Source organism: Gopherus flavomarginatus, chromosome 4 (assembly GCF_025201925.1).
Source record: "Gopherus flavomarginatus isolate rGopFla2 chromosome 4, rGopFla2.mat.asm, whole genome shotgun sequence".
Lineage (NCBI taxonomy): Eukaryota > Metazoa > Chordata > Testudines > Testudinidae > Gopherus > Gopherus flavomarginatus.
The window spans coordinates 154,778,351-154,804,182 of NC_066620.1; the positions used below are offsets into that span (position 1 = coordinate 154,778,351).

At 45.5% G+C, this 25,832-nt stretch overlaps 1 protein-coding gene across 3 annotated transcripts in view; it reads right to left on the reverse strand.

Annotated features, from left to right (window-relative positions):
* TTK (TTK protein kinase) overlaps nucleotides 1–25,832 on the reverse strand; it is a 111,923-nt gene that overhangs the window by 12,561 nt on the left and 73,530 nt on the right. For 2 of the 3 annotated variants that reach the window (XM_050950099.1, XM_050950100.1), the window contains 5 exons: nucleotides 20,924–21,081; nucleotides 20,671–20,822; nucleotides 14,574–14,698; nucleotides 14,091–14,171; nucleotides 10,318–10,494 (listed from right to left, as the gene is read on the reverse strand). In XM_050950099.1, coding sequence (XP_050806056.1) covers nucleotides 10,318–10,494; nucleotides 14,091–14,171; nucleotides 14,574–14,698; nucleotides 20,671–20,822; nucleotides 20,924–21,081 — 693 coding nt within the window. Of the gene's footprint in view, nucleotides 1–577; nucleotides 1,860–10,317; nucleotides 10,495–14,090; nucleotides 14,172–14,573; nucleotides 14,699–20,670; nucleotides 20,823–20,923; nucleotides 21,082–25,832 lie in introns of those variants that run through there. The other variant, XM_050950102.1, reaches the window with a different exon arrangement.

Below are 25,832 nucleotides of genomic sequence, written 5' to 3' on the forward strand. Positions count from 1 at the left end.
TCATAATTTCCTTCAATTTTATTAAAAAAATAACAAAATCAAAACAAAACATTTAATTCAACTAGAAATATTTTCCTAACTATCAGAAATCCCAGCTACAACTAGATCGGAGTTGTAACTTTCATGGCACAGGGTTAACAAACATACACTCCCCACATCCCATATATCAATGCTTATTCCTAAACTACATGGGCGGCGACTACCTTGGCACTAGTGAATCAGGATACCGCTATCCTCTAGTTATTTTTCAAATGAAGACACAACTTACCTGAGAAGTTACAATTTACAGAAGAGGTATACTAACAATGGAGCCTTTGACTTGGTTCTGTTTGGACAGATCATGTTGGAATACACCTTTTTTACTTTTAAATTCAGAATTGGAAGTTTTTAAAAAACCTATCTTCGAATAGGAATTCTAATTATGCAGTCACATTAATTTGTATTTAATGAATGTAATAGCTGCAGATTTAGTCACATTTGTGCAGAAATTAGATGCCAAGAAGTTTCATTAACAGAGTTAAGGTTGCCCAGTAGGCTCCCAAAACGTGGAGAGTGGCTAAATTTAAACCTCTGAAAACCAGAATATACTGTGTACACTACCCCCACAATGTAACCTTAATTCTGTCCCCGGGAATTGGCAAAAGTCGCAGAGAATAATTCAATAGCACGGTGTACCATAATAGGTAGACATGAGAAAGTTCTAACAACATGCCACCGTGTGTTGTGCTCCATAGCCTTGAATTCCAGCATTTATCTGGATGTGCTCCAACTGCCTTCACTGTGTTAGGTGTAGCTATATTGAATGGTGGAGAAATTGGTTGGAGCAGCTTGGCAGAGCTGTTATTACAATGTGATAAGAGGCACGTGTGTTTTTAAAAGTTCAAGTATGCCTCATTTTAATGCTGAGTTTTGTAGACTATGTCCACAGAGGAGCACAATGGTGTCTTCTTGCCTTGGGGAATCCCAGCACTCAGGTGGCATGTATGACAGGAGCCTTCAGGGAATGAGGGATAAGTGAAAACAATGTCTCAGAAGGAATCCTCAGGGCAAGTGTGGAAGCGTGGTAACATTTAGCAAGCTTGGGATGGTTTGGGTGTAGGCCAAGTATAGTTAGCTCCTGTTCGCTATGCCTGACCTAACCATGAGCACTGCTTTTCCAAGAAGACAGACTTAGACTTTGTCCTACAGTGCTCAGGTACTCTGTTCCCAAAGTGTTCTGTAACATCTGTAAGGGTCGAGTGATAGTATGTGTTATTGGCATAATGGAGCATCATACAGAGGAAAAAGTTAAGGTTGGGTTGGGTGGCTAGTGTGTACTTTACTTATATTTCCTTGTTTTCAGATGTTTAAATTTAGACAGACACTCTCCATATTCTGGAAGGACACTAGGCACCTTAACCCCATGTTAATGACTTTTCTGGGCATTTTTTTTTTCCCAGTGAAGGAAACTAAAATCTCAGCTCCCTGATTTACCACAGCCCAGCTCTGCCCTTCCACTGCCTTTGGCTCATAGGCAATGATTATCCCAGACAAAGAATGACTGCATGTTAGTCCCTTCATAACTTCTGCATCATCTCCTCTCCCTTCTCTCTGCCTGTCCAGCACAGCCTGGCTCTCCCTGTCCAGCCATCTTTCCCACAGAGCGGCAGGTGTCAGCATGGAACACACAGGTTGAGCATCTGGAGAGAGGCTGCAGGAACAAGCATGGAATCAGTGGTGCAGACAAGGGGGGAGGAGCATGAGAGAAAGCATGGTCCAGTGCATAGGACCTGGGACTCCAGGGTTCCATTCCCTGCTCTGTGATAGACTTGCTTAAGGTCACATAGGAAGTCTAAGTCTCTGTACCATAATTTCCCCATCTGTGGAAATGAGGATAATGGTATGTAAGAACATGAGAACAGCCATACTTGGTCAGACCAAAGATCCATCTAGCCCAGTACCCTGTCTTCCCACAGTGGCCAATGCCAAGTGCCCCAGAGGGAATGAATAGAACAGGTAATCATCAAGTGATCCATCCCGTCACCCATTCCCAGCTTCTGGCAGACAGAGGCTAGGGATACCATCCCTGCCCATGCTCACTAATAGCCATTTATGGAACTATCCTCCATGAAAGTATCTAGTTATTTTTTTAATCCTGTGATAGTCTTAGCCTTGACAACATCCTCTGGCAAGGAGTTCCACAGGTTGACTGTGCATTGTGTGGGGGAAAAAAACAGTTACTTACCTTTTGTAACTGTTGTTCTTAGAGATGTGTTGCTCATGTCCATTCCTAGTAGGTGTGCGCATGCCATGTACTCAGTCGTCGGAAGGTTTTTCCCCTAGCGGTACCCATTTGGTCGGCAGTGGAGCCCCCTGGAGTTGCGCCTTCATGGCGGTGCTTATAGGTCCCCACCGACCCACCACCTCTTCAGTTCTTTTTTGCCAGGAAACTCTGATAGAGAGGAAGGCAGGTGGGTCTTGGAACAGACTGAGCAACACACTTCAAAGAACAACAGTTACGAAATGTAGGTAACTTTTTTCTTCTTCATGTGCTTGCTCGTGTTGATTCCAAATAGGCGACTCCCAAGCCTTGCTGGGAAGCGGGGTTGGAGTTCATGGAATCACTGTCTGAAGCACTGCTCTGCCAAATGCTGCATTGTCCCTGGCATGCTGGGTAATAGCATAATCAGAGGTGAACATGTGGATAGACAACCACGTTGCCAGCCTGCAGATCTCCTGGATTGGGACCTGGGCCAGGAATGCTGCTGAGGAGGCCCACGCACTTATAGAATGTGCCGTTAGTGCAGGGGCAGGTATCTTTCCCAAACCGTAACATGCCTGAATACAGGACGTGATCCACAATTAAATTCTTTGAGAAGACACCAGGAGGCTCCTCATCTTGCCTGCTACTTTGAACAACTGATTTGACTTATGAAATGCATGCTCTATATAAAAGGCCAATACTCGAACATCCAAGGAGTGGAGTCTTTCTTCCCGACTGTTAGCGTGTGGCTTAGCGTAAAAGGCTGGCAGAAAAATGTCCCGATTGGCATGAAATTGAGAGATGACCTTTGGGGGAAAGGCTGGGTGAGGTCTAAGCTGCACCTTGTCCTTACAAAAAATGGTGTAAGGAGGGTCAAAGGTTAAGGCCTTAAGTTAGGACATTCTCCTAGCTGATGTTATTGTGACCAGAAATGACACTTTCCATGACAGGTAGAGTAGAGAGCAAGTTGCTAGGGGCTCAAAATGGGGCCCCTTAGTCTTGAAAGAACTATATTAAGGTGGGTATATTCTGTCAAGACCTTTAAGAAACCGGCTGACCATCAGGTTGGAGAAGATTGAGCGGCCAGCTACACCTGGGTGGAACGCTGAAATGGTGACTAGGTGAACCCTTATCAACGAGACCGACAGGCCCTGCTTTTTTAAGTGCAGCAGATAGTCTAAAATGAGAGGTAAAATGAGAGGCCTGTGTCAGAGGACTGTGACCTTGCAACCACCAGACTGAGAATCTCTTCCACTTGGCCATGGAGAACCTCCCTAACAGACTTGGAGCACATTAGCTCTACTAGGTTTAGCCATGAAGCTTCACAGCTGTAAGATGGAAAGACTCTAGGTTGGGATGCTGGAGACTGCCATGGTCTTGAGTGATCAGGTCCGGAAGCAAAGGCAATGTGATTGGGTTGTCCCACCAATAGCTCCAGGAGCATGGCATACCAGTGCTGGCGAGGCCAGGCTGCTGCTATCAGTATGACTGCAGCCCGCTCCCTGTGGATCTTGAGCAGAACCTTGTGGATGAGCAGGAAAGCGAGAACACATGTAACAGGTGGCCCGTCCAAAGGAACATGTCTGCGAAGGAGCCTGGGCTGTGGTTCTGGAAGGAACAGAACTCTAGACACTTTCTGTTGCTTTTTGTGGTGAACAGGTTGATCTGGGAAACTCCCCACCTTTGGAAAATGCTGTTCATCATGTACGGACGAATGGACCACACGTGGTTGCAGAAGGATCTGCTGAGATAGTCGGCCAAGTCGTTCTGAGAAGCCAGAAGATAGGATGCTTCCAGGTGAATTGAGTGGGCTATGCACAAGTGCCACAGCTTGAGAGCTTCCTGACACAGGGGAGAGGAACAAGCTATGACTTGCTTATTTATATAAAACATTGTGGTCGTGTTGTCCATCATCACCACCGCGCGCATTTCCCTTGCAAGTAGGCCTGGAAGGGCTGGCATGCAAGCGGACCGCTCTCAGCTTCTTGATGTTGATGTGAAGCAGGAGCTCATCTTATGCCCGAAAACCTTGGGTCCTGAATTCTCCAGATGAGCTCCCCATCCCAACACTGTCACATCTGTAATCGGGGACAACAAGGGCTGCAGTTTGGAGAAGGGGACCCCCGCACATACTGCCTGTGGGTCGAGCCACCACTGGAGAGACCCGAGAACTGGCGGTGGGAGTGTAATCACCTTGTCCAGACTGTCACGTCCAGGCCTGGAGAGGTCTGAGCCTCAGCCTTGCATGCTGTACCACATATGTACAAGTTGCCACAGAGTTTCAAGCAATTCCTTGCTGTAGTGACAGGGTTTTGCTTGAAGCCCTGTATGATGTCTTACATTGTCTGAAAAAGAGACTGTCAAATATAAAGGGAAGGGTAACAACCTTCCTGTATACAGTACTATAAAATCCCTCCTGGCCAGAGGCACCAAATCCTCTTACCTGTAAATGGTTAAGAAGCTCAAGTACCTGGCTGGCACCTGACCCAAAGGACCAATAAGGGAACAAAATACTTTCAAATTTGGGGGCGCGGGGGAGGAGGCTTTTGTTCTGTCTGTTCCGTGCGGCATTGGACGGAGCAAGATCAAAGAAGCAAGCAATCCAACTCCTATAGAGTTAGTAAGTATTTAGCAAAGAAATGCATTAGATTTACTTTTATTTTGGCTTGTGAATTTTCTCTGCGCTGAGAGGGAAGGTATTTCTGGTTTTCTTTTTGTAACTTTGAAGTTTTGCCCAGAGGGAAACACTGCGTTTTCAATCTGATTGCCTATGAGATTATCTTCCATTCTAATCTTACACAGGTACTTCTTTCACCTTTTTTCTTTAGTTAAAATTATTCTTTTAAGAACCTGATTGATTTTTCACTGTTTTAAGTTCCAAGGCTTTGGGTCTGTGTTCACCTGTACCAATTGGTGAGGATATATTCTCAAGCCTCCCCAGGAAACGGAGATTGTTCTCAAGCCTGCCCAGGTAAAGGGGTGTAGGGTCTTGGGAGGATATTTGGTGAAGGTAGGGTGCCAGCTGGCCCTCCCTAAATGTTTGTTTAAATCACTTGGTGGTGGCAGCATTACTTAATCCAAGGTACAAGGAAGGATTTGTGCCTTGGGGAGTTTTTAACCTAAGCTGGTAGAAATAAGCTTAGGGGGTCTTTCATGCGGGTCCCCACGTCTGTACCCTAGAGTTCAGAGTGGGGAGAGAACCCTGACAGAGACTCTGTCAGGAAGGCTCTGGCCTGACCAAAGACCAATAAACCCTATTCTCTGAATAGGGGAAAGAGTTGATTTGTGTACATTCAGAAGGAGACCCAGCCTGTCAAAGGTGGATCTCATCAGGTTGATGTGTTGCTCCACTTGTGCCCTGGAGTGGCCCCTGACCAGCCAGTCATTGAGGAAGACCTGCACCTGCCTTCTTCTCAGGAAGGCAGCTATGACTGCCATACACTTGGTAAAAACTCAAGGGGCTGCTGATAGTCCGAAGGGGAGGACCGTAAACTGGTAATAGTTGTGGTTCACTACGAACCTGAGAAAATGTCTTTGGGCTGGAATTATTGATATGTGGAAGTACATTTCCTTGAGGTTGAGGGTGACATACCAGTCTCCTGGATCCAGAGATGGGATGATGGCAGTCAGAGAGACCACGTGGAACCTCAACTTCTTCATGATCTGTTGAGGCCTCGCAGGTCAAGGATGGGTCTGAGATCCTTTGGCTTTGGGGATTAGGAAATATCAGGAGCAGAATCCCTTGCCCCTTAGCTCCTGAGGATCTTCCTCCACTGCTCCCACAGCGAGACACGTCTGATCCTCCTGCAAGAGGAGATACTCGTGAGAAGGGTCCCTGAAGAGGGACAGGGAAGAGGTGGTGGGAGGGAGAGGAGAGGAGGTGCAGAATTGGAGAGAATATACCACTTCTACAGTGCGAAGGACCCAGCGATCTAAAGTGGAACCATGCATGGTAGAAATGGGACAGAAGATTCAGAAAACATGCTGAAGGATCCATGAGTGGACTGGTGTGTTGCCGCCAGGCGCCCCTTCTAAAGACTTGGTTAGAGCCTGATGACTGACTCACCAAGCCTGGCCTTTACTGGGTGGTGGATGGGGAGGTATATGCTTGCCATTCTTTTCCATGAAGCGGCGCAAGTCTTTCCTAGGCTGGGGAGGGTAGAAGCGCTGAGAGGGTTGGGGCTTAAAATGGTTTTGCTGGGTGGTGGGGGTATGAAGACCCACTTATTTTAATGTTGCCCGTGAATCCTTGGAGTCTGTCTGCTCCAAGAATAGTCTCATGCCGTCAAAGGGCAAGTCCTGAATTGTTTGCTGGACCTCTGGTGGAAGGCCTGGTGCCTGGAGTTGTGAACTCCTCTTCATGGCTATGGCAGAGGACATTGTTCGTGTGGTCGAATCTGCCGCGTCCACTGAGGCCTGTAAAGAGGTCTGTGCCACTGCCTTGCCATCCTCTACTCTGGCAGCAAACTCCATTCTAGAGTCTGATGGGACCAATTCCTTAAATTTCATTATGGAGTTCAATTAATTGAAATTATATCTACTAAGGATTGCTTGCTGGTTAACAATCGGAAGCTGGAGCCCCCCAGTGGAGTACACCTTCTGGCCAAAGAGGTCCAGTTTCTTCGAGTCCTTGGATTTTGGGGTTGGGCTCTGCTGCCCCTGCCCTTCTCTCTCTCAGGGCTTGTCTACATCACAAAGTTGCAGCGCTGGTGAGGGGGTTACAGCGCTGCAACTTAGGAGGTGTACACATCTGCAGGGCATCACCAGCGCTGCAACTCCGTTTGCAGCGCTGGCCGTACTCCCGTTTTGTCTCGGGTGTAGAGGATCCAGCGCTGGTGATCCAGCGCTGGTAATCAAGTGTAGACACTTACCAGCGCTTTTCTTGACCTCCGTGGAATAAGCAGGTATCCCAGCATACCTGAGGAAGCCTCTGGTAATCAAGCTGGTCTCCTTCCCCGGTTTGCTCTCGCGTTCCCCGAACCCCGAGCAAGCAGGTCTCCTTCCCTGCGGTTTGCAGGGGGGTTCGGGGAACGCGAGAGCAAACCGCGGCGAAGCTGGCCTCCTTCCCTGCGGTTTGCTCTCGCGTTCCCCGAACCCCCGTGCAAGGAGGTCTCCTTCCCTGCGGTTTGCAGGGGGCTTCGGGGAACGCGAGAGCAAACCGCGGCGAAGCTGGTCTCCTTCCCCGGTTTGCTCTCGCGTTCCCCGAACCCCCGAGCAAGCAGGTCTTCCCTGCGGTTTGCAGGGGGGTTCGGGGAACGCGAGAGCAAACCGCGGCGAAGCTGGTCTCCTTCCCTGGTTTGCTCTCGCGTTCCCCGAACCCCCGTGCAAGCAGGTCTCCTTCCCTGCGGTTTGCAGGGGGGTTCGGGGAACGCGAGAGCAAACCGCGATGAAGCTGGTCTCCTTCCCCGGTTTGCTCTCGCGTTCCCCGAACCCCCCTTGAAGCCGCCCAACAGCGCTGCAGTGTGGCCACATCTAACACCACTTGCAGCGCTGGTTGCTGTAAGTGTGGCCACTCTGCAGCGCTGGCCCTATACAGCTGTACTAATACAGCTGTAACAACCAGCGCTGCAAAATTGTAGATGTAGACATACCCTCATTCACCACTGCCACGACAAGTTAATCTGGCTGCGGATGAGTAAATAAGTATTCGTATCCCTTAGAGGGGACAAAATACTTCCTCTCCACCCACTTAGCTGTAGGGGAAATGGAGGCAGGAGTCTGCCACAAGGTTTTTGTAGTGGCTTGAATCGTTTTAATGAGAAGCAATGCCACCTTGAATGGCCACTCAGAGGTTAACATGTCTACCATGGGGTCCTCAGACTCAACCACCTCCTCGGCCTGTAGCCCCATGTTATTGGCCACCCTGGGTAACAGCTCCTGGTGTGCTCTGTTATCAATGGGGGCAGCCCAAAGACCCCGCCACTGCCTCATCTGGCGAGTATGACGACAAAGCCCTAGGCAGCACTGGGCTCTCCTGTCCCTGCCGCTCCCTAGACAGGCCCTGTTTGGTGCTGTGCTGTTCAGCGCCGACCGCAGCGTTGGTGGTGGAGCTGGGACCTGGATGGGGCTCTGTGCCATGGACCAAAGTCGTCTCGGTGCCCCGAGGTGTGGGATAATCCCAGGATGTTAGAGGGACATGTACCTCTGGAGAGCGTGTACTGGGCTTGGTGGTTTGCCCACAGGGTCTAGAATGGCCATTGCATAAGCCCCTGCCATGGCATCATCCCACCTCCTGCCTGTAGTAGTGCCGCTACAATTGGTACTGGCTGTACCAGGAATAGTAAGACTCCACCTGTGAGTCCAATGACAGGGACCTTGAGTGCGGACACCACAGAGTTGCCGACTGAAATGGTGCCGGAGCGCGGTGCTGCGGAGAAGGTGAATGGTGCCACATCATTGCGGGCTTGCCTCTGGGCAGCGCTGGAGGTCTGTCTGGGCTGACGGGGGGACTGCGGAGCCATCATGGCAATCAATTCCCTGGCCACATCAACTATGTCCAGGGTGGAAGGGAGCTCCACCTGGCACACTGTAGCAGGAGAATCCACCGGCACCAGACTCGACTGACTCCTTTGTGAGTGCACTCCTTCTGTCTTCTTGTGCCACTTATGTGGTACCTCCACGGGCTTTGGAGCCAAGGAGTGTCGATGTCGAGAGTCTCTATGCCTACAGTCCTTCCTCAGTGCCGTTTCTTGAACAGAGGCTGAAGTACTTTGCATGGAGGTGCTCGATGCCCAGTCCTGTCAGCCTGGAGCTGGCTGGGGATGGAGGGTTGCCTTCATAAGGAGTTGTTTAAACCTGAAGTCCCTTTCTTTCTTCGTTCTCGGGCGGAACCCTTTACAGATGTTGTAGCGATCTGTTTGATGTGCCTACTCCACACAAAATATCAGGGTTGGAAGAGACCTCAAAAGGTCATCTAGTCCAACTCCCTGTTCAAAGCAGGACCAATCCCCAGACCAATTTTTGCCCCAGGTCCCTAAATGGCCCCCTCAAGGATTGAACTCACAACCCTGGGTTTAGCAGGCCAATGTTCAAACCACTGAGCTATTCCTCCCTCCACTGAGCTAATCCTCCCCACTCTTTCAACTACTTTCCACATCCATTTGCAACATAGGAAATAGAGGGGTGAAACAGCCCATTTTTTTCAATGGGATGTTCTCACCTGAATGAAACACCCCATGGAGATGAATACAGTCTGAAACAATAGCTCTGAGATGTGATAATTGCTCCTTTCTTTTCTGTGGGTATTCTCACTCACATCCCCACTAACACTACTACCCTGTGCCCTCATGAAACATAGCAAGGTTCAAGACAATCCAAGTAAGCATGTGGATTTTAGAGCCTTTAGAAAAGCTGACCATTAAACAGAAAGTGCTGCCAACCCCAACTTTTGGAGAACTGGTGTTATGCTATAATATACATTTTGAAGATCAAACACAACATACTTATTATTAAAAAGAGATCATGTAATACAACTGGTTGTGATCCAGCTTTACCTTATGCAATATAAATTGTTAGTATTTCCATTAAGTTTCTCAGTTCATGCTTCACAAACATATCCCATCAACCCATCAAAGGGTAAACTGCCTTTGCCAGGTCAAGAGCAGAATCTGGATTCTGAATCTATATTCCCTGCTAGGTAGCACTGTCAGCAACTCAACTGGACTCTGTTTTAGCTTTCTAGAGACATAAAAATTTGGCTCGGTTCCAATTTTTGGGGAGTAGGGGGAAAGGCATTTTTTCTGGGCAGAGCATATGTTACACTTGTATTGTGACTCAGCCAAATCAACCAGGTCATACTGCCTAATCTATATAGTTACTTATCACATTTGCAAATTGAGCTGAAAAATCATGCTTGAGCTAGAGGAAGCCATATAGTTAGCCTTCGCACTAATTAATCTTCATTTTGGTGGTCATATCCATCAGAATTTATGCCCATCTGGGAACCAAATTAGAAAATGTTTCAGAAGAAGTCAAGTCACATCTACTCAGATTACAACAGTCTAGTAAAGGAACAACCGTCACTTGAAGGTAAATTCAACTTTTTAAAGAAAACTAAAAATATTAAAGAAAGTTACCTTTAACACATCCTGGAGATCTTTTTCTGCAATATCAGGGAACTCTATTTCATAACTAGGATCAATTATAGCATGAAGTTTGGTGATCTGATTTGTTATGTGCTGAAACGGAGTTTTTCCATAAGTCATACAATATAAAATGCATCCCAATGACCAAACATCACTTTTGGGACTTATCTAAAAACAAACAAAGTAATTATCTGAATAATAATAATAATATTCATTACTTTAGTTTAAAAGGGAATGATCTCTTTTCTCATAGTTACCAAACATCATTAACTTTGTGTAATATAATTTCACTTAAGCAAGAAGATACAATGGGGTGTGTGTTACACAGTCTGATGATTCGCCTTAGTGATTATGCACAAACGCCAAAGGCTGAGTGCCATTAACTGCCAACATATGTCATTATTAGACCATAAACACAAATCTTGGAGTGTCATGTTACAATATTAACTTCAAAATAAATATATTCTAAAGAATTATTTTTATGAGGACTAGATTGTCTTTCCCAAGTGTAACCCAACTTAAAAATCTAAATAGTGATAAAATTAAAACAAAATATTTGATTTTAAAGTTGAACTTGATATTGCTTTTGACAGTTTCTTAAAACAGTTATTTCCTCTTGGCATCTCTTCATGAAGATGGTGGTGAAGAAAAAAAAGCAAAGAAAACTCCCTCTCTTGCACAACAACCAACTGCATTATCTGGGATGATGATGATGTAGGGTTTTGGGGGTTGTTTGTTTGTTTGGGGTTTTGTTTTTGGTGGTACATGATCCTAGAACTGACTCCATATCAATTAGTCTTTGGGGAGTAGGGGGAGGAGACACAGTTCAGCATCAGTTGAGATATATTACCCTGACAACAATACAGAAGCTCTTTTCTTCAGTGTTTTCCTCACTAACCCCATCACCCGTGTATGATCAAATTATAAATGGGAAGAGACTACTGATTCCAAAGCCAGAGGATCTGATAACCACCAACATGGATCTCTTAGAAGGAAAGGTAAGTTAGTGGCTGTTTAATAAAAGTTGCAACCTAGTGAGTAGAGCTGTCTTTATTTTTAAAATGAAGACATTTCACTAGGCATCTGTGTTTTCTACAGAACTTACTTTTTGTCTACAGAAGTCAGACGACGACACTGGCACAACCACCATGCCATATTACTTACCCGACAAGCATTGGGCTTTGGTCAAAAATTAGAAATATTAGATTACTAAGCCAGGACCCTTCATGCAGGATCTTATGAATGAAGCCTTTGATTAATATATGGGGTGAAAGCTTCACCCTCTGTCAGGCAAGATGAGACGGCCAGAGCAGCACAAAAACATCCTTAAAGAACAGTATTTGGTCGGGGGCGGATTCCTTCGGCACCGGCACTGCAGAACACAGCCTGTAAGCCTGTCTTTGAGGACCCCACACAAGCCCTGGTATAAGAGGCAAATGGGAGGGAGGGAGGGAGGGATGTACATGTCAGGGCAGGGACCACAGCCTGCAGCACTCTGGCCTGTAGGGCAGCCCCGGAAGGCTGTCATACTTTAGACAGGTTACCAGGATAGTTTAACTTGTGCTAGGGGACTGCTCCATTGCCTAGAACTGGGAAGGTGCAAAAATGGCTTAAACCCATCTTTATCTGCTTTTCCCATTGGGCTGAGAGTTCTTTGCTGCACCTCTCAGAGGTGCAGTCCAGAATCTCACCCAGTAAGTTTAATGCTAACCTAGATGTGGTGGGCAATGTACTTTGGTATATGGCTCAGATGGTCATGCAAGATGCTCACTTCAGTAACCTCTTTGTGCAAAGATCTTACAGACCATTACTGAGCTAAGTTACATTAGCTATTTTTAAAATGCTAACAAGAACGGTAGATGAAAAAATCCCACATCTTCATTTCACCATTCTGCCAAAATTGTTAAGATCAGAAGTGAAACCTTAGCACAACCTTTTACCCATATTATAATATCAACATACAAAAATGTCATATGTAGATAATGAGAGAAAGTGAATCCTCCTGTAGATTTGAAACATCCTAACTTAACACTATTTGAAAGGGTTATTTAAATCTGTGCACTAAATATTACTATAGCTATAATTGAGCAGCCTCAAATCAAATACAACCAAATCAAATTTATCCTAAAATTGAGATTAAGTATTAAAAGTTTCAACCTGAAAAGGTATAATTTTGGCAAAATTGTAATTTTTCGGAAGTAAAGACTGTGTAAAACATTTTCTTCACTAGAAGCAGTATGCTGATGACATTCAGCTATATATCTCATTCTTAACTGATGCCACCACCATTAACATGTCAGAATGCCTACAAGAAATTAGCTCTAGGATAATGAGCAGCTGACTCAAACTGAACTGAGGTAAGACCAAAGTGATGCTGGTTGAAGAGAGAAAACTTTGAAGAAATGGCCCAGTTTATTGTCCCCACCTTCCACCAGAGGCATACAGCTCCATTCATCACAGCTGTGCAATGACTTGGCATTGTGCCTGACTTCTCACTATACTTGAATAACCAAGTAATAGTTTCCAAAAATACCTTTCACCTCCAGCTTGCTAGGAAACTTCACCCCTTCCTCACAGATGATGACATGGCCATGATAATACATGCATCTGTCACCTCCAAAATGGATTACTGCAACTCATTGTATCTGAAGAGGACTCACAGGTCCAGATGGCACAGAATGAGGTTGCCTACTTTCTCCATAGCTCTAGACACTGAACACATTAGACCTATGCTAACGTCCCTCCAAATCAGCTCGAGCTCCAGATGCTGGTTTGAAGCTTGGGTCCTAATTTTCAAAGTAATTAGTGGATCAAGCCCCAGCTACATGAAAGACTAAATTTTGATTTATGAACCACTGTAATAGCTATGATCCTTTAAAACAACAGAGATCACAAAGCATGTGAGAGCTGGGGACAGCTCATTCTTGGTCAAGTGGCTCCAGCTAGGAAACAAATTGCTGGAGGACCATCTTTAGGAAACATTGCAAAACTCTCTCCGAGAAAGCCTTTCACCATAGGTGACTCTCACAACATGAAAACAAAAAAGCCTACCTCAAGCAGGGGTAGAAGTGCTAGAGACTCCATGATGTCCACAAGGGACTTTGAGCCCCTTTCATGTAAAATCAATATCAACAGCAGATACTACAGTGATAGGCAGTAGTATAAAGCCATAAGATAAAAGTTTGCAAAAAAAAGATTTTCTTACTGTCTGGGTTTGAAGAATTTTACTTCATCCTTAATGGCCAGAACATAAAATTACTAGTCTGAGTGAAAATCTCCCATGAAGCCCCATTTACATTTTTAAAGGAATGCACAATTTCTCGTGCACAGTATTTAACTAGAACATTGACAGCCAGCTTTCTTTTAAAAAAGGATTAACATAGCTTATTCTGCAAGAGTCTCCTAATATCCTAATTTCCTTTCGTTCTAGCTTCAATCTATTTTTTCCGGTCTTTCCTTTTGATCAGAGATCATAATTTCTCAATTCCCCATCTCTTTCCTTATTTAGCACCTCAATCATACTCTCCCATTTCTTGCCACTCGAGACTGCCCTACTCCCCTTCACCTCCAAGGTCAAAGCAAGCATATACCTGGCATGTGATTCTACCCGGCATGTGATTCTACCCAGTTGCCTTGATGAAATAGTTTTCCTCCATGTTCTGGTTATAGTGGAAGTTTTTATATTGTAAGCTTTTGTTTCCTCAAAATGTCTGGAATATTTCCCCCTTTATAATTGATATATATATAGAGAGAAAATAAGTTACCTTTGATCTTGATTTCCCATTTTCTCCTTTGGAAGACATATCTTTGATTGCCTCTGGTGGCATGTAATTAATTGTGCCAACCTAGTAATAAAACACACATATATCTGTAAATTAACCAAGTGTTTAATGGAATCTAATTAACTTGAAACATTTCTTTTGATAGTTTGTGATCTAATAAAAGCCTTGAGAAGTAATATTCTAGACTGAGAATCTGGGTGAGTATTTCTGCCATGCTCCGTCTTTCGTGGTCTATACTTTAAAGTTAACAATATGCATGCAATAAACACAGAAATTCACTATAAATAATAATGAGTAGCTTAAGCTTTATTAGGTCATGCCTTATCTACAGAAACATAAAAAGTACTCTGTAGCACAAAAATCTAATGTTTGTTGTTTTCTTTAGGTTGGTAAATCACTTAACGTAGCAGACGCAGAAATTACGTTTTATAAAACACAGTACTCCATCTACTAAAAATATTTCACCTGTGAATCTTTAACAATGCTTGTCACATCTGGCTGCATTTGGTTCGCAATGCCAAAATCAATTAGTTTTAGCATTCCATCAACTATCAGAAAGTTTGCTGGTTTCAGATCACTGTGCACAATGCCTGCAAGGTAAGAAAACTCCAAGATTAATGTAACTAAGACATGAATTTTAAACTACCAAGTATGTATGATTTTTTGGCCCTCCCCACAATTATATCAATTAAACTTTTGAGCAGGAACCAACGTATTCTTTGGATACAAAATTCACCCCTTGCTGCTGAATTGTGCTTTAGAATCTCAGATTTAATTTAAAAAAATAAAATTAGACGTTTTCAGTCCTTAACAATTACAGTAAAAATCATGAAAATGTGAACTACCTGAGTCTGCAGATAGTCTGATTTGCACCATTACTCTCAATCAGGGCCCCACGGGCATTATGATTTCAGGGTCACAGAACTGGGCATTTTCCAAAATGCTGCAGAATTCAATACTTTGGCTGCAGCCAAGTGACTGACATTTTGTTTAGCATTTCTTTGCCTTGGTGGGACCTGCTTGCAGCTGCCCCTTTAACTCCAGTTTTACTAATAAGGAAAATCTGAGACAACTGGGGTGCATACACCCTGAACTGTTCCATGGAGATAGAACTAGAGTCTAGTTTACAGCCAGAAGGTGGTAAATCTAGAAATCCTAAGTGTAGTCTGATAAGCTGGGCTGCCTCAAAACTAGAAAAGCAGAAAAGGTCCAGGATACCTGAAACAAGCTAGGGACAAGTTCTCCCCTTTCTCGATACACATGGAGGAAGGGGGACAAGAGATTTGCTGTGTGCCACTTGGACATCATCATCCAAGGCTAATGGAGACAGGCCATTTGGACAAAACAGCAAACCAAACCAAAACCCCAACCCTTTGTTGAATAGGTCATCAACTAGTTTTATGTTCTAGGAGTCAGTTATGTGTTGTTGGTTTTTTTTTTTTTGGGGGGGGGGGGCGGGGCCTGTTGATGATGAGATAGATGCCAGGTCCAGGCACCTGGGGAGGGAGAAAACACTGCAGCAGGTTGCCCCAAAGATTTTTTTGACCTAGTATACACCAAGAAGTGTGGGACTACTGCACCTCTTGCCCGAGTATCAGAAGGCCGGCCAGAGGGGGGTACCAAGGGCCCCCCATGTGCCTTTCCCCGGGGTCAGGATCCCCTTTAAGCGTATTGGCCTAGAGTTGGTGGGACTCCTGGAGAAGAGCAACACAGGCCACAAGTATATCCTCGTTGTGGTTGACTATGTGATGTGATACCCGGAGGCTGTCTCTCATTGGTCTACCACCCCCAAACGGATGGGTTAGTGGAGCGATTTAACAGGACCCTGAAGTCGATGCTGAGAACGTTCGTGGAGGACAAGCACTGGGACAAGTTGTTCCCCACTCTCCTCTTCACTGTGCAAGAGGTTCCACAGGCCTCCACCAGGATTTCCCCATTTGAACTCCTCTATGTTAGGCAGCCTAAGGGAATCCTAGAGCTCCTGAGAGAGATGTGGGAAGGTCTGTCCAGTACATTCCCAGGTTGCGGGAATGGGTCCAAGAGCTGAGTACCTTGGCACAGGAGAACCTGATACGGGCCCAACGCAATCAAGAGAACCAGTACAACAGGGGAATGAAGATGAGAATCTTTGAGTCCGGAGACTGGGTCCTGTTGTTATTATCCTCCTTGGAGTCTAAGCTGCTGGCCGAGTAGCAGGGCCCCTTTGAGGTGACCAGATGGTAGGGCCCATCAACTATGAAATATGGATGCCAGGGTGTTGGAGAGGTGCACGGGTCTACCACATGAACCTCCTCGAGGCCTGGAAGGAACATAAGGACCCGACGATTGCCCCATACCCACCAAAGCCTGAGTTGGGGCCACTGGCATACAAACCCGTGGAGCCAGGACCAGTGGAAGTTGGCCAGGAGCTCGCTACCCATCACCAGGAGCAGCAGTTAGTATCTGCCTTCCCCACCATCTTGTCAGCCCGCCCAAGGAAAAAAACCATGTGATCAGCGATCACAATGCTACCATCCTCGGACGGAAGGTGAGAGATAACTACTGCCCACTCCCCAAGAAGATGTGGGGGGTTATGCAGAAGGAACTAGAGATGATTCTAGCCCTGGAAATGATTGAGGAGTCCTGGCGGAGCCCCAAAGTACTGGTCCCCAAGCCTGATGAAGCCATCAGGTTCTGCATTGACTTCAGAAAGGTGAATGCCATCTCCCGGTTTGATGCATACCCCACGGCCCAGGTGCACAAACTGCTCGAGCGGCTAGGTGACATGGAATTTATCTCCATCTTAGACTTAACCAAGGGATATTGGCAGATCCCCTTGACATCAGCTTCCCGGGAGAATATGGCCTTTCCTACACCTTTGGCCTCTACCAATTTATCATGATGCCTTTTGCTTTGCATGAGGCTGCAGCCACCTTCCAGGGGCTCATGAACCAAATACTGAGTCCCCATAATTCATACACCACTGCATACATCAACAATATCGTCATCTATAGCGTCAGCTGGAAGGAACATCTCCAACACCTTGACAGCATGCTGCAAGCCCTGGGAGACATGGGCCTCGCCGCAAACCCGGACAAGTGTCACTTGGGCCAGCGAGAGGTGACTTACCTGGGCTACACCATGGGTAGGGAAAAACTATGCCCCTTAGTGGACAAGGTGCAGGCCTTACGGGGCTACCCTACCCCCATGACAAAGAGGCAAGTATGACAATTCTTAGGGTTGGCAGGGTATTACTGCCGGTTTGTGCCCAACTTTGCCATTCTCGCCGCTCCTCTGATGGACATGACAAAGAGCTCCCAGCCACGAAAAGTCCAGCAGTCAAAAGACTTTGAGGCCGTCTTCCAGGCCCTACGAGAGTGGCTGACCCAGGAGCCACTACTGGACCAGCCTGACTTCACAAAACCCTTCACCTTCCAGACGGACACTTCAGAGGTAGGGCTGAGAGCAGTGCTGTTGCAAGAGCTGGGGGGGCGGGGCAGAGGAACACCCCATCCTGTACCCCTGGGAGACCTGCTACTCCACAACAGAATGGGAGGCGCTGGCCATTAAATGGGTGGTCAATGCATTAAGGTATTACCTCTTGGGGAACCCCTTTTCTTTGGTAACTGATCACGCACCCCTCCGATGGATTAATAGTATGAAGGAAACGAATGTATGAATCATGTGCTGGTACCTATCACTCCAGCCCTACTGCTTCCATGTGCTGCACTGGCCAGGGAAGGCCCGTGATAACACAGACTTCTTCTCCTGGGTGGGAGAAGGAGAAGGGGAAGAGGCACCATCCCTGGATGCCATCTTAAGGGGGAGAGTGTATCAGCCCCACACTGCTACAGCAGGGGTTAACCCTTCTCTCTTAGCTGAGGATGACACACATGCTCCAGCTGGAATCAGGATATAAAAGCTAGCAGAGCATCCTAGTCTGGGATGACCGACGGTGGGGAAGGTGGTGTGTCACCAGTTCCTGAGGAAGGACAACCTGCACTCCAAGATGCAGAGGTCAGCCAGTCGGAGACAGACCTTGACACACCGGCACAGGACATTGTGGAGAGGGGAGAGACCAGAGAATCCCAGAGATGGAGGACTCCAGAGACTTGGGTAGGAAGTGACCCAGGGAGGCTTTGCGGGGAAATGGTGACAGACCAAAGCTCAGTGTGTTTCGGGGTCATACCCCTACTGAGCTAGTGGTGGGCAAACCCATCACCAACAGCGCCCTAGGTCGGGACCCGGTGGAGAGGGTGGGCCTGGTCCCCTTACCCTGGCCACTACCCACCCCAGGATGATGGCCCAGCTCGCCAGTAATACTGACTCTGGCCATTGGGCCACACTGCCCTGACAACAGGGGCTATAGTATTGACCCTGGCCATTGGGCCACAATGCCTTGACAGCAGAGGCTATAGTATTGCCTCTGGCTGCACTGCCCTGAGAGCAATAGCTGTGGTATTGATTTTGGCCAACAGGCTACATTGCCCTGCTATCAAGGGTCACATTAAGGACCGAGGTCCCCGAGACCTGGGGCACCCCTTCAAACTTGATTGCAGGGCTGTGACATACCCCTCCCGTGCCCCTATGGGGTGACAGGGTGTATCAGCCCCATGACACCATCTCACACAGTAGTCAGCATCAGATTTCTTAGAAGGTGCAAGAATACTGACGTGGGATAATCCACCTCTCCCAGCTTAATCCTTAATAATTAGAGATTGGTTTAAACCTCGAAGCATGAGACTCTCTGTTCAATGCTCTTCTTTTAACGTTAACTCTAGATATTCTTGTTATTCGTATAGTCATCCAATTTCCCTTTGAATCTTGCCAAGTTCTTGGTCTCAATGACATCCTGTAGCCTCCAGTTTAGTTACATGTGAGTGAAATAAGCATTTTACTTCATTAGTTTTGAATTTGCCATCTTCCATTTTTGTTGAATGTTCCCTTATTTTGTAGTATGAAAAATGACAGATGCTCCTGATCTGTCTTATTCACTTCATTTACAATATAAATAATTCCTATCTTGTCCTTTCAGTCTGGTGCACATAGACAGGGGGCATATCAGGCATATGGGTCAGCAAGAAAAAAGGCCTAAAGAGAAAAGGAAACTGAAACAATGTTAGTTATCAGATTTAAGGAGGCAGGATGAGAATGTGAGAGGAAAACAAACAGAAGAAGAAAGGGCAGAGTTATATAAAGCTTTAAAAGGCGAGGACAAGCAGCTTGAATCTGATATAAAATATCAGCATGAGATACAGGGAAGAATGATGTGATCCAGTCAGTGGATGAGAAATTTTTTTTTCCTGTTGCAAGGGAATGAAAGGGCGTTACTTCGGAAATAAGGGAAGATGTCACAGCAGTCAAATTGAGAGTTAACTAAAAGGCATGAACACCACATAAACAAAGAAAAAAGGCTAAGGCCATGTCTACATCTAAAATTTTGCAGCGCTGGTTGTTACAGCTGTATTAGTACAGCTGTATAGGGCGAGCGCTGCAGAGTGGCCACACTTACAGCAACCAGCGCTGCAAGTGGTGTTAGATGTGGCCACACTGCAGCGCTGTTGGGCGGCTTCAAGGGGGGTTCGGGGAACGCGAGAGCAAACCGGGAAAGGAGACCAGCTTCGCCGCGGTTTGCTCTCGCGTTCCCCGAACCACCCTGCAAACCGCAGGGAAGGAGACCTGCTTGCTCGGGGGTTCGGGGAACGCGAGAGCAAACCGGGGAAGGAGACCAGCTTCGCCGCGGTTTGCTCTCGCGTTCCCCGAACCACCCTGCAAACCGCAGGGAAGGAGACCTGCTTGCTCGGGGGTTCGGGGAACGCGAGAGCAAACCGGGAAAGGAGACCAGCTTCGCCGCGGTTTGCTCTCGCGTTCCCCGAACCACCCTGCAAACCGCAGGGAAGGAGACCTGCTTGCTCGGGGGTTCGGGGAACGAGAGAGCAAACCGGGAAAGGAGACCAGCTTGATTACCAGAGGCTTCCTCAGGTATGCTGAGATACCTGCTTATTCCACGGAGGTCAAGAAAAGCGCTGGTAAGTGTCTATACTTGATTACCAGCGCTGGATCACCAGCGCTGGATCCTCTACACCCGAGACAAAACGGGAGTACGGCCAGCGCTGCAAACAGGGAGTTGCAGCGCTGGTGGTGCCCTGCAGATGTGTACACCTCCTAAGTTGCAGCGCTGTAACTCCCTCACCAGCGCTGCAACTTTCTGATGTAGACAAGCCCTAAGTCTGCTTCTACTCCAAGCCTTATATCTGTGTCCTGGTTACCACTGAACAGAGTGTTGACACTATTTTGCAAGCGTTTTAGTCAAGACAATATGGATCAAATTTGGTAAGTTGTGGAGGAAAGTACTATTGTGGTACTTCATTTCTGGAGGGAAATATGGTCTCTGGACTATATCAAAATTGCTCTGAAATACACAAAATAAACAAAAACTCAAGGACTCTGCTATAAAGCCACCCATCGAAAAAGGCTCCCAGCTTCTACCAGCACAAAGAGCGGCTAGCCCTTCAAACTCTGTAAAATCCATTTGATCTCTAACACATGTACTACATTAATATCTAGAAATATTTAGCAATACCATGTTCGTGGATTGTGTGAACGGCTTCCAACATATTTTTCCAGTAGCTCTTTCGTTCCCATGGATTAATACTCTTTTTCTTTTTAAGCCAGCTATTGAGATCAATATTTCCACATTCCATTACCATGTAGATATGCTGTTCAGTGATTTCACTAAAATAAATAATAAGTGCTATCATCATACTGAAATTAAATTTTAGAGAGTAACTGCTTTGAGGAATATTTTGAAAACTTATTTTAAAATGTTTACTCACTAATCATAAAGTCGGATGATCTTATCACTATGTTGCTGTAGCTTATTCAAATGAGCAATTTCATTCTTATAACTCTCAACAGTCAGTTGATCTGCTTCTTCAAGATTCACATATTTGACAGCATACAGCTGCTTCTTTTCATTCAATACCTGAAACACCTGCAAAACAGCAGAGAAACCAAAGTGCCCTCTTTATGCATTCCCAATGTTTCTTCACTTTGTGGTGTGTTTCATCACCACATCTAGAAATGGGCAAACAGCATTTTTTTGGGAAGAAAACAATAACATTTCATTTTAGTTTACAGAGGAAATACTAAAAGGTTCCCTATTTGACCCCAGAATACTTCACTTAGGCCTGGGCTACACTAGCAGGGGGTTCAAACTAAGATAGCTGAAGTCAAAGTATCTTAGTTTGACTTACCTGGCTATCCTCACGGCAGCGAGTCGACTGCCACGGCTCCCCCGTCAACTCGGCTTACTCCTCCTGCCGAGGTGGAGTACGGGCGTTGATTAGCAGATCAATGTATCGCATCCAGACAAGATGCAATAAATCGATCCCTGATACATCGAACACTACCCGCCGATCCGGCGGGTAGTATAGATGTACCCTTAGAAGAACAACCTCAAGGGATTCAGAAGGTAGTTCAGATTCTACACCCAGGCAGTTCTTGGGCTCTCAACTGAACCCACTTGCACAATGAAAACTGAAAGTTAAGATGTGGACTTAGTTGGGGTTGGTCCTGCTTTGAGCAGGGGGTTGTACTAGATGGCCTCCTGAGGTCTCTTCCAACCCATATCCTCCATGATTCTATGAAAGCCTATCAAGAGCTGGGCTAGGATCACTGAAGAGACATCAGATAGTCAGACACTCTCAGTAAATAAATTCAAATGACCAATGGACAGAACTGTGCCTTAAAGTTACTGCCTAATTATTTTGTATGACGTTTAACACCTTCCAGAGAGAACAGCAGTTTCTGTCCTGAATCATTTTTAACAAGCCTTGATAATGTCCAGAACCAGTCCATGGGGAAAGATACCCTTGATGTCAGGGAATCCAAGAAGGCCTCTATGAATTGTACATTCTGAACAGGAGTTAGTATGGATTTTTTTATGTTCAGCTGAAGGTTCAGATCCAAAGACAGAGAAAGTGTAGATCTTGTGGCGGATAACACCTTTTGGTATGATTGATCCGAGCTGCCAACCGTCAAGGTAGGAGAATACCACAAAAGCCGAACAATGCAGGTAAGCAGCCACTACCGACAGGACCTTCTAGAACAGTGTTTCTCAATGACTGATCCATGGACAGGCATGGTTCATGGCAGCCTCCTTGCCACTTCCTGAGATTTTCCCAACACAGAATATTAATATTTAAAATATAAAGGGATTTTTGTGCTTGCATTTCACATCACTATATTCAATTATTTCTGAACATTAACAAATAAACAAACTGACTACGTTGCCATCGGTTGCCATTGTGCTGATATGCAAAGCACATTTGCATGCATTTGTTGGAAAGAAGTAGTTAGCAGTGAGTGAAAGTTAAGCTCTAGTAAAAAACTTTTATGTAGCTAAACCAATGTCATTGTCAAAGCAGTTACCTTTGGATTGATTTTTTGGGACTAACAAAAGTTCAGAAAGACAGAGATGTGAGTGACTCCAAACACGATAAGGAAGAAAGGTAAGAAAAGAATAGGAAATGTTCAGCCTTCAATCAAAAATATGATTAGACTTACATTAGTATGGATTTGTTGCAAATGAGGATGTAGAACAGCTGAAAATTCTGTGTTGTGTGTGGCACAACTCTAAGCAAATGATGCTATGAAACCTTCAGAAATGATTTGACACATTGAGAAAGACCGTTACCTGTTTCGTAACCAATGTTCTTCAAGATGTGTTGCTCATTGTAGGTGTGTGCTCGCCACATGCACCGGTGCTGGAAGTTTCTCCCTCAGAGGTATCCATAGGGGACTGACTCTGCACCCTCTGGAGTGGTGCCCCTATGGTGTGGTATAAGGGGCACTGCTGGCTCCCCCCACCCTCAGTTCCTTCTTGCCAGAAACTCCAATAGTGGGGAGGGAGCATGGGTCATGGAATGGACATGAGCAACACATCCCGAAGAACACCAGTTACGAAACAGGTAAAGGTCTTTTCCTCTTTGAGTGCTTGCTCATATCCATTCCATTGTAGGTGACTCCCAGGCGGTGCCACCAGAGGCAGGTCGGAGTTCATGGATGTGTCGATTGCAACACAGCTCTGCCGAATCCAGTGTCATCTCTGTCCTGCTTGGTAATGGCATAATATGTTATGAACGTGTGTACTGATGACCATGTAGAGGCCCTGCAGATATCCTGGATGGATACGTACTAGGAAGGCTGCCAAGGATGCTTGTGCCCTAGTCGAGTGGGCCTTTATTATAGGTGGTGGTTTGGTCCATGCCAACTCATGACAGGTTCGGATGCACAATGTGATTCAGTTAGAGATCCTCTGCAAGGACACTGGTAGGCCTTTAATCCTGTCCACTGTCACAATAAAGAGTTGGGTCGACTTGCAGAAGGCTCCAAGTAGAAGGCCAGGGTGCACCAGACATCCAAGGTGTGCAGCTGCCTCTCCTCTGCAGTTGAGTGCGGCTTTGGCCAGAGAACCCAGAGAAAGATATCCTGGTTAACATGAAAGTGAGACACCACCTTAGTCCGAAATGCTGGGTGGGGTAGCAGATGGAATTCTTCCAATGGAAACAACAGGCAGTAAAGGGGCAAAAGAAAGTATTGCACACTGCAGTAACGTTAAATGAAGATTTGTTAAAAACATACCTGCTGTCCCTACATATAGTTAAATGCAAGTCACCCTTTATAGGTGGTGAAGAGATAAACGTGCATTCAGTAATAGATGTCAGTCACAGAGTCTTGGGTGACGCAGCTGCCAAAAAAACAAGTTGCATTCCACTGTCAAATGATAATGTCTGACATCAAATCACTGATACTGCAGAAGATATCAAAGCTCAGTTGACAGAAAGGGTGCGAGAGTCAAGCTGGTTTGCAATTCAGTTGGAGGAGTCAATGGACATTTCTAATGCAGCATTTCTTATTGTTTATGTGTGTTATGCCTATGAAGGTATGTTTCATGTGAAGAACTGCAACAAAACACAAGAGGTGCAGAAATGTTCTGGGTCCTAAATGTGTATGTGACAGGACACAGACTTGAGTGGGGCCACTGTGTTGAAATTTGCACAGATGGAGCAGCCAAAATGATAGACAGACATTCAGGGGTAGTAGCAAGAGTAATGGAAGTTGCACCAGTTGCTTAAGCAACACACTGCTTTATTCATCAAGGTCTTGGCAGTCAAGAAATGTCTCTAGAGCTTAATGATATCCTCGGTATAGTTGTTAAAACTGTGAATTTTGTGGAAGCAAATTGACTAGTTCTTGCATCTTCGCTACAATGTGTGAAGAAATGGGGTCTGAACACTATCACTTACTATTACACGCTGAAGTGTGGTGGTTATCCCATGGCAAAATATTTATCCGAGTGTATGAAACATGAACTTCAAGCCTGTCTGTCTCAAACGATATCTCCTCTGACAGCATACTTTCAGGATTTACAATGGCTCACCAAACTTGCATATTTGGCAGATATATTAGATCACTTTAATCAGTTCAATCTCTCTATGTGGGGAAGTATATCTAGTGTCTTTGTATTGGCTGCCAAGACCACAACCTTTAAAAAAATAAAGCTCCAAGTCTGGAAAGAGAGAGTCGGGCACGACTGTTATGACATGTTCCCATCTCTTGCATTTCTGGCTCTTGATGACAGTAAAGATGTGGATCTGCTTCTCCTATGTAAAATAATAGTATCCCTTCTAAAAATCAGTTCTCCAAAAGTTCGAGAACCATTTCCTATCATACTCTGATCCAACGAAAGGAAAGCAATGGGTTCATGAGCAATTCTCCTGTCTAAAAACTGAGACCTCTCTGTCATCATCCTTGGAAGACAAGTTGCTGGAACTGTCAAGTGATGAGGGTCTGAAGTTACAGTTTCATGAAGTTACTCTATCTGTTTTCTGGATCACAGTCAGAAGTGAATTACCACAACTCAGTGAACTCTCTGTCAAAACTTTGCTCCTGTTCCATTCCACAAACCTCTGTGAAATTGGATTTTCAGCAATGACTGCAATGAAAACAAAAAACTGCAATCAGCTGAGCATTAGAAAGATGCTCCGAGTGTCCTTGTCAAACATTCATCCCAGGATTGAAAGACTTGGGTCCACAATACAGGCACAAGCATCTAATTAACAATATGGTGAGTGAATCCATCTGATTTTTTATTATTATTATTGTTTTAAAACTGAATCAATTAAACTATCTGTATAAAATGAGGTGTACAATTTTAGACAAAATTACTGGTACCCTTCATTTGAAATAATGTCTAAAAATCAAGTTAACATTTTCCTATCACATAACTGATTGAACTCAACTTTATTTTACCAAACAAACAGACCTGGAGTATTGGCCCTGTGTTGGTAAGAAAGAAAGAAAAATGTTTTACATGCAGATAGTATAAAAAAAGAAAGCCCTGGCAATATTGAAAAAAGAGCAAGAAATACCAGTGAAACACTGTTCATTTTTTAACCCCTCTCAAGCAATCCATGACAGTTGAGGATGACAGCAAGCCTAATGAGCGAAAAGTGGTCCTGGAATCTTTAAGGGTATGTAATGACTTGTCAAGACTCTCTGCAAACAACTTCAGTTCATCAAATGGGAAATCCTCTACCGTATTCTGGACTTCTTTGTGGAAGCCAGATAACGGTAGCCAGGAAGTCCCCGATATCAAAAAGGTCAAGAAACACTGTTCTACAACATTCTTGGAGCCGAGGAGAGGCGGAAGGGGAGCACCAGATACTGAAAAAGATCCTG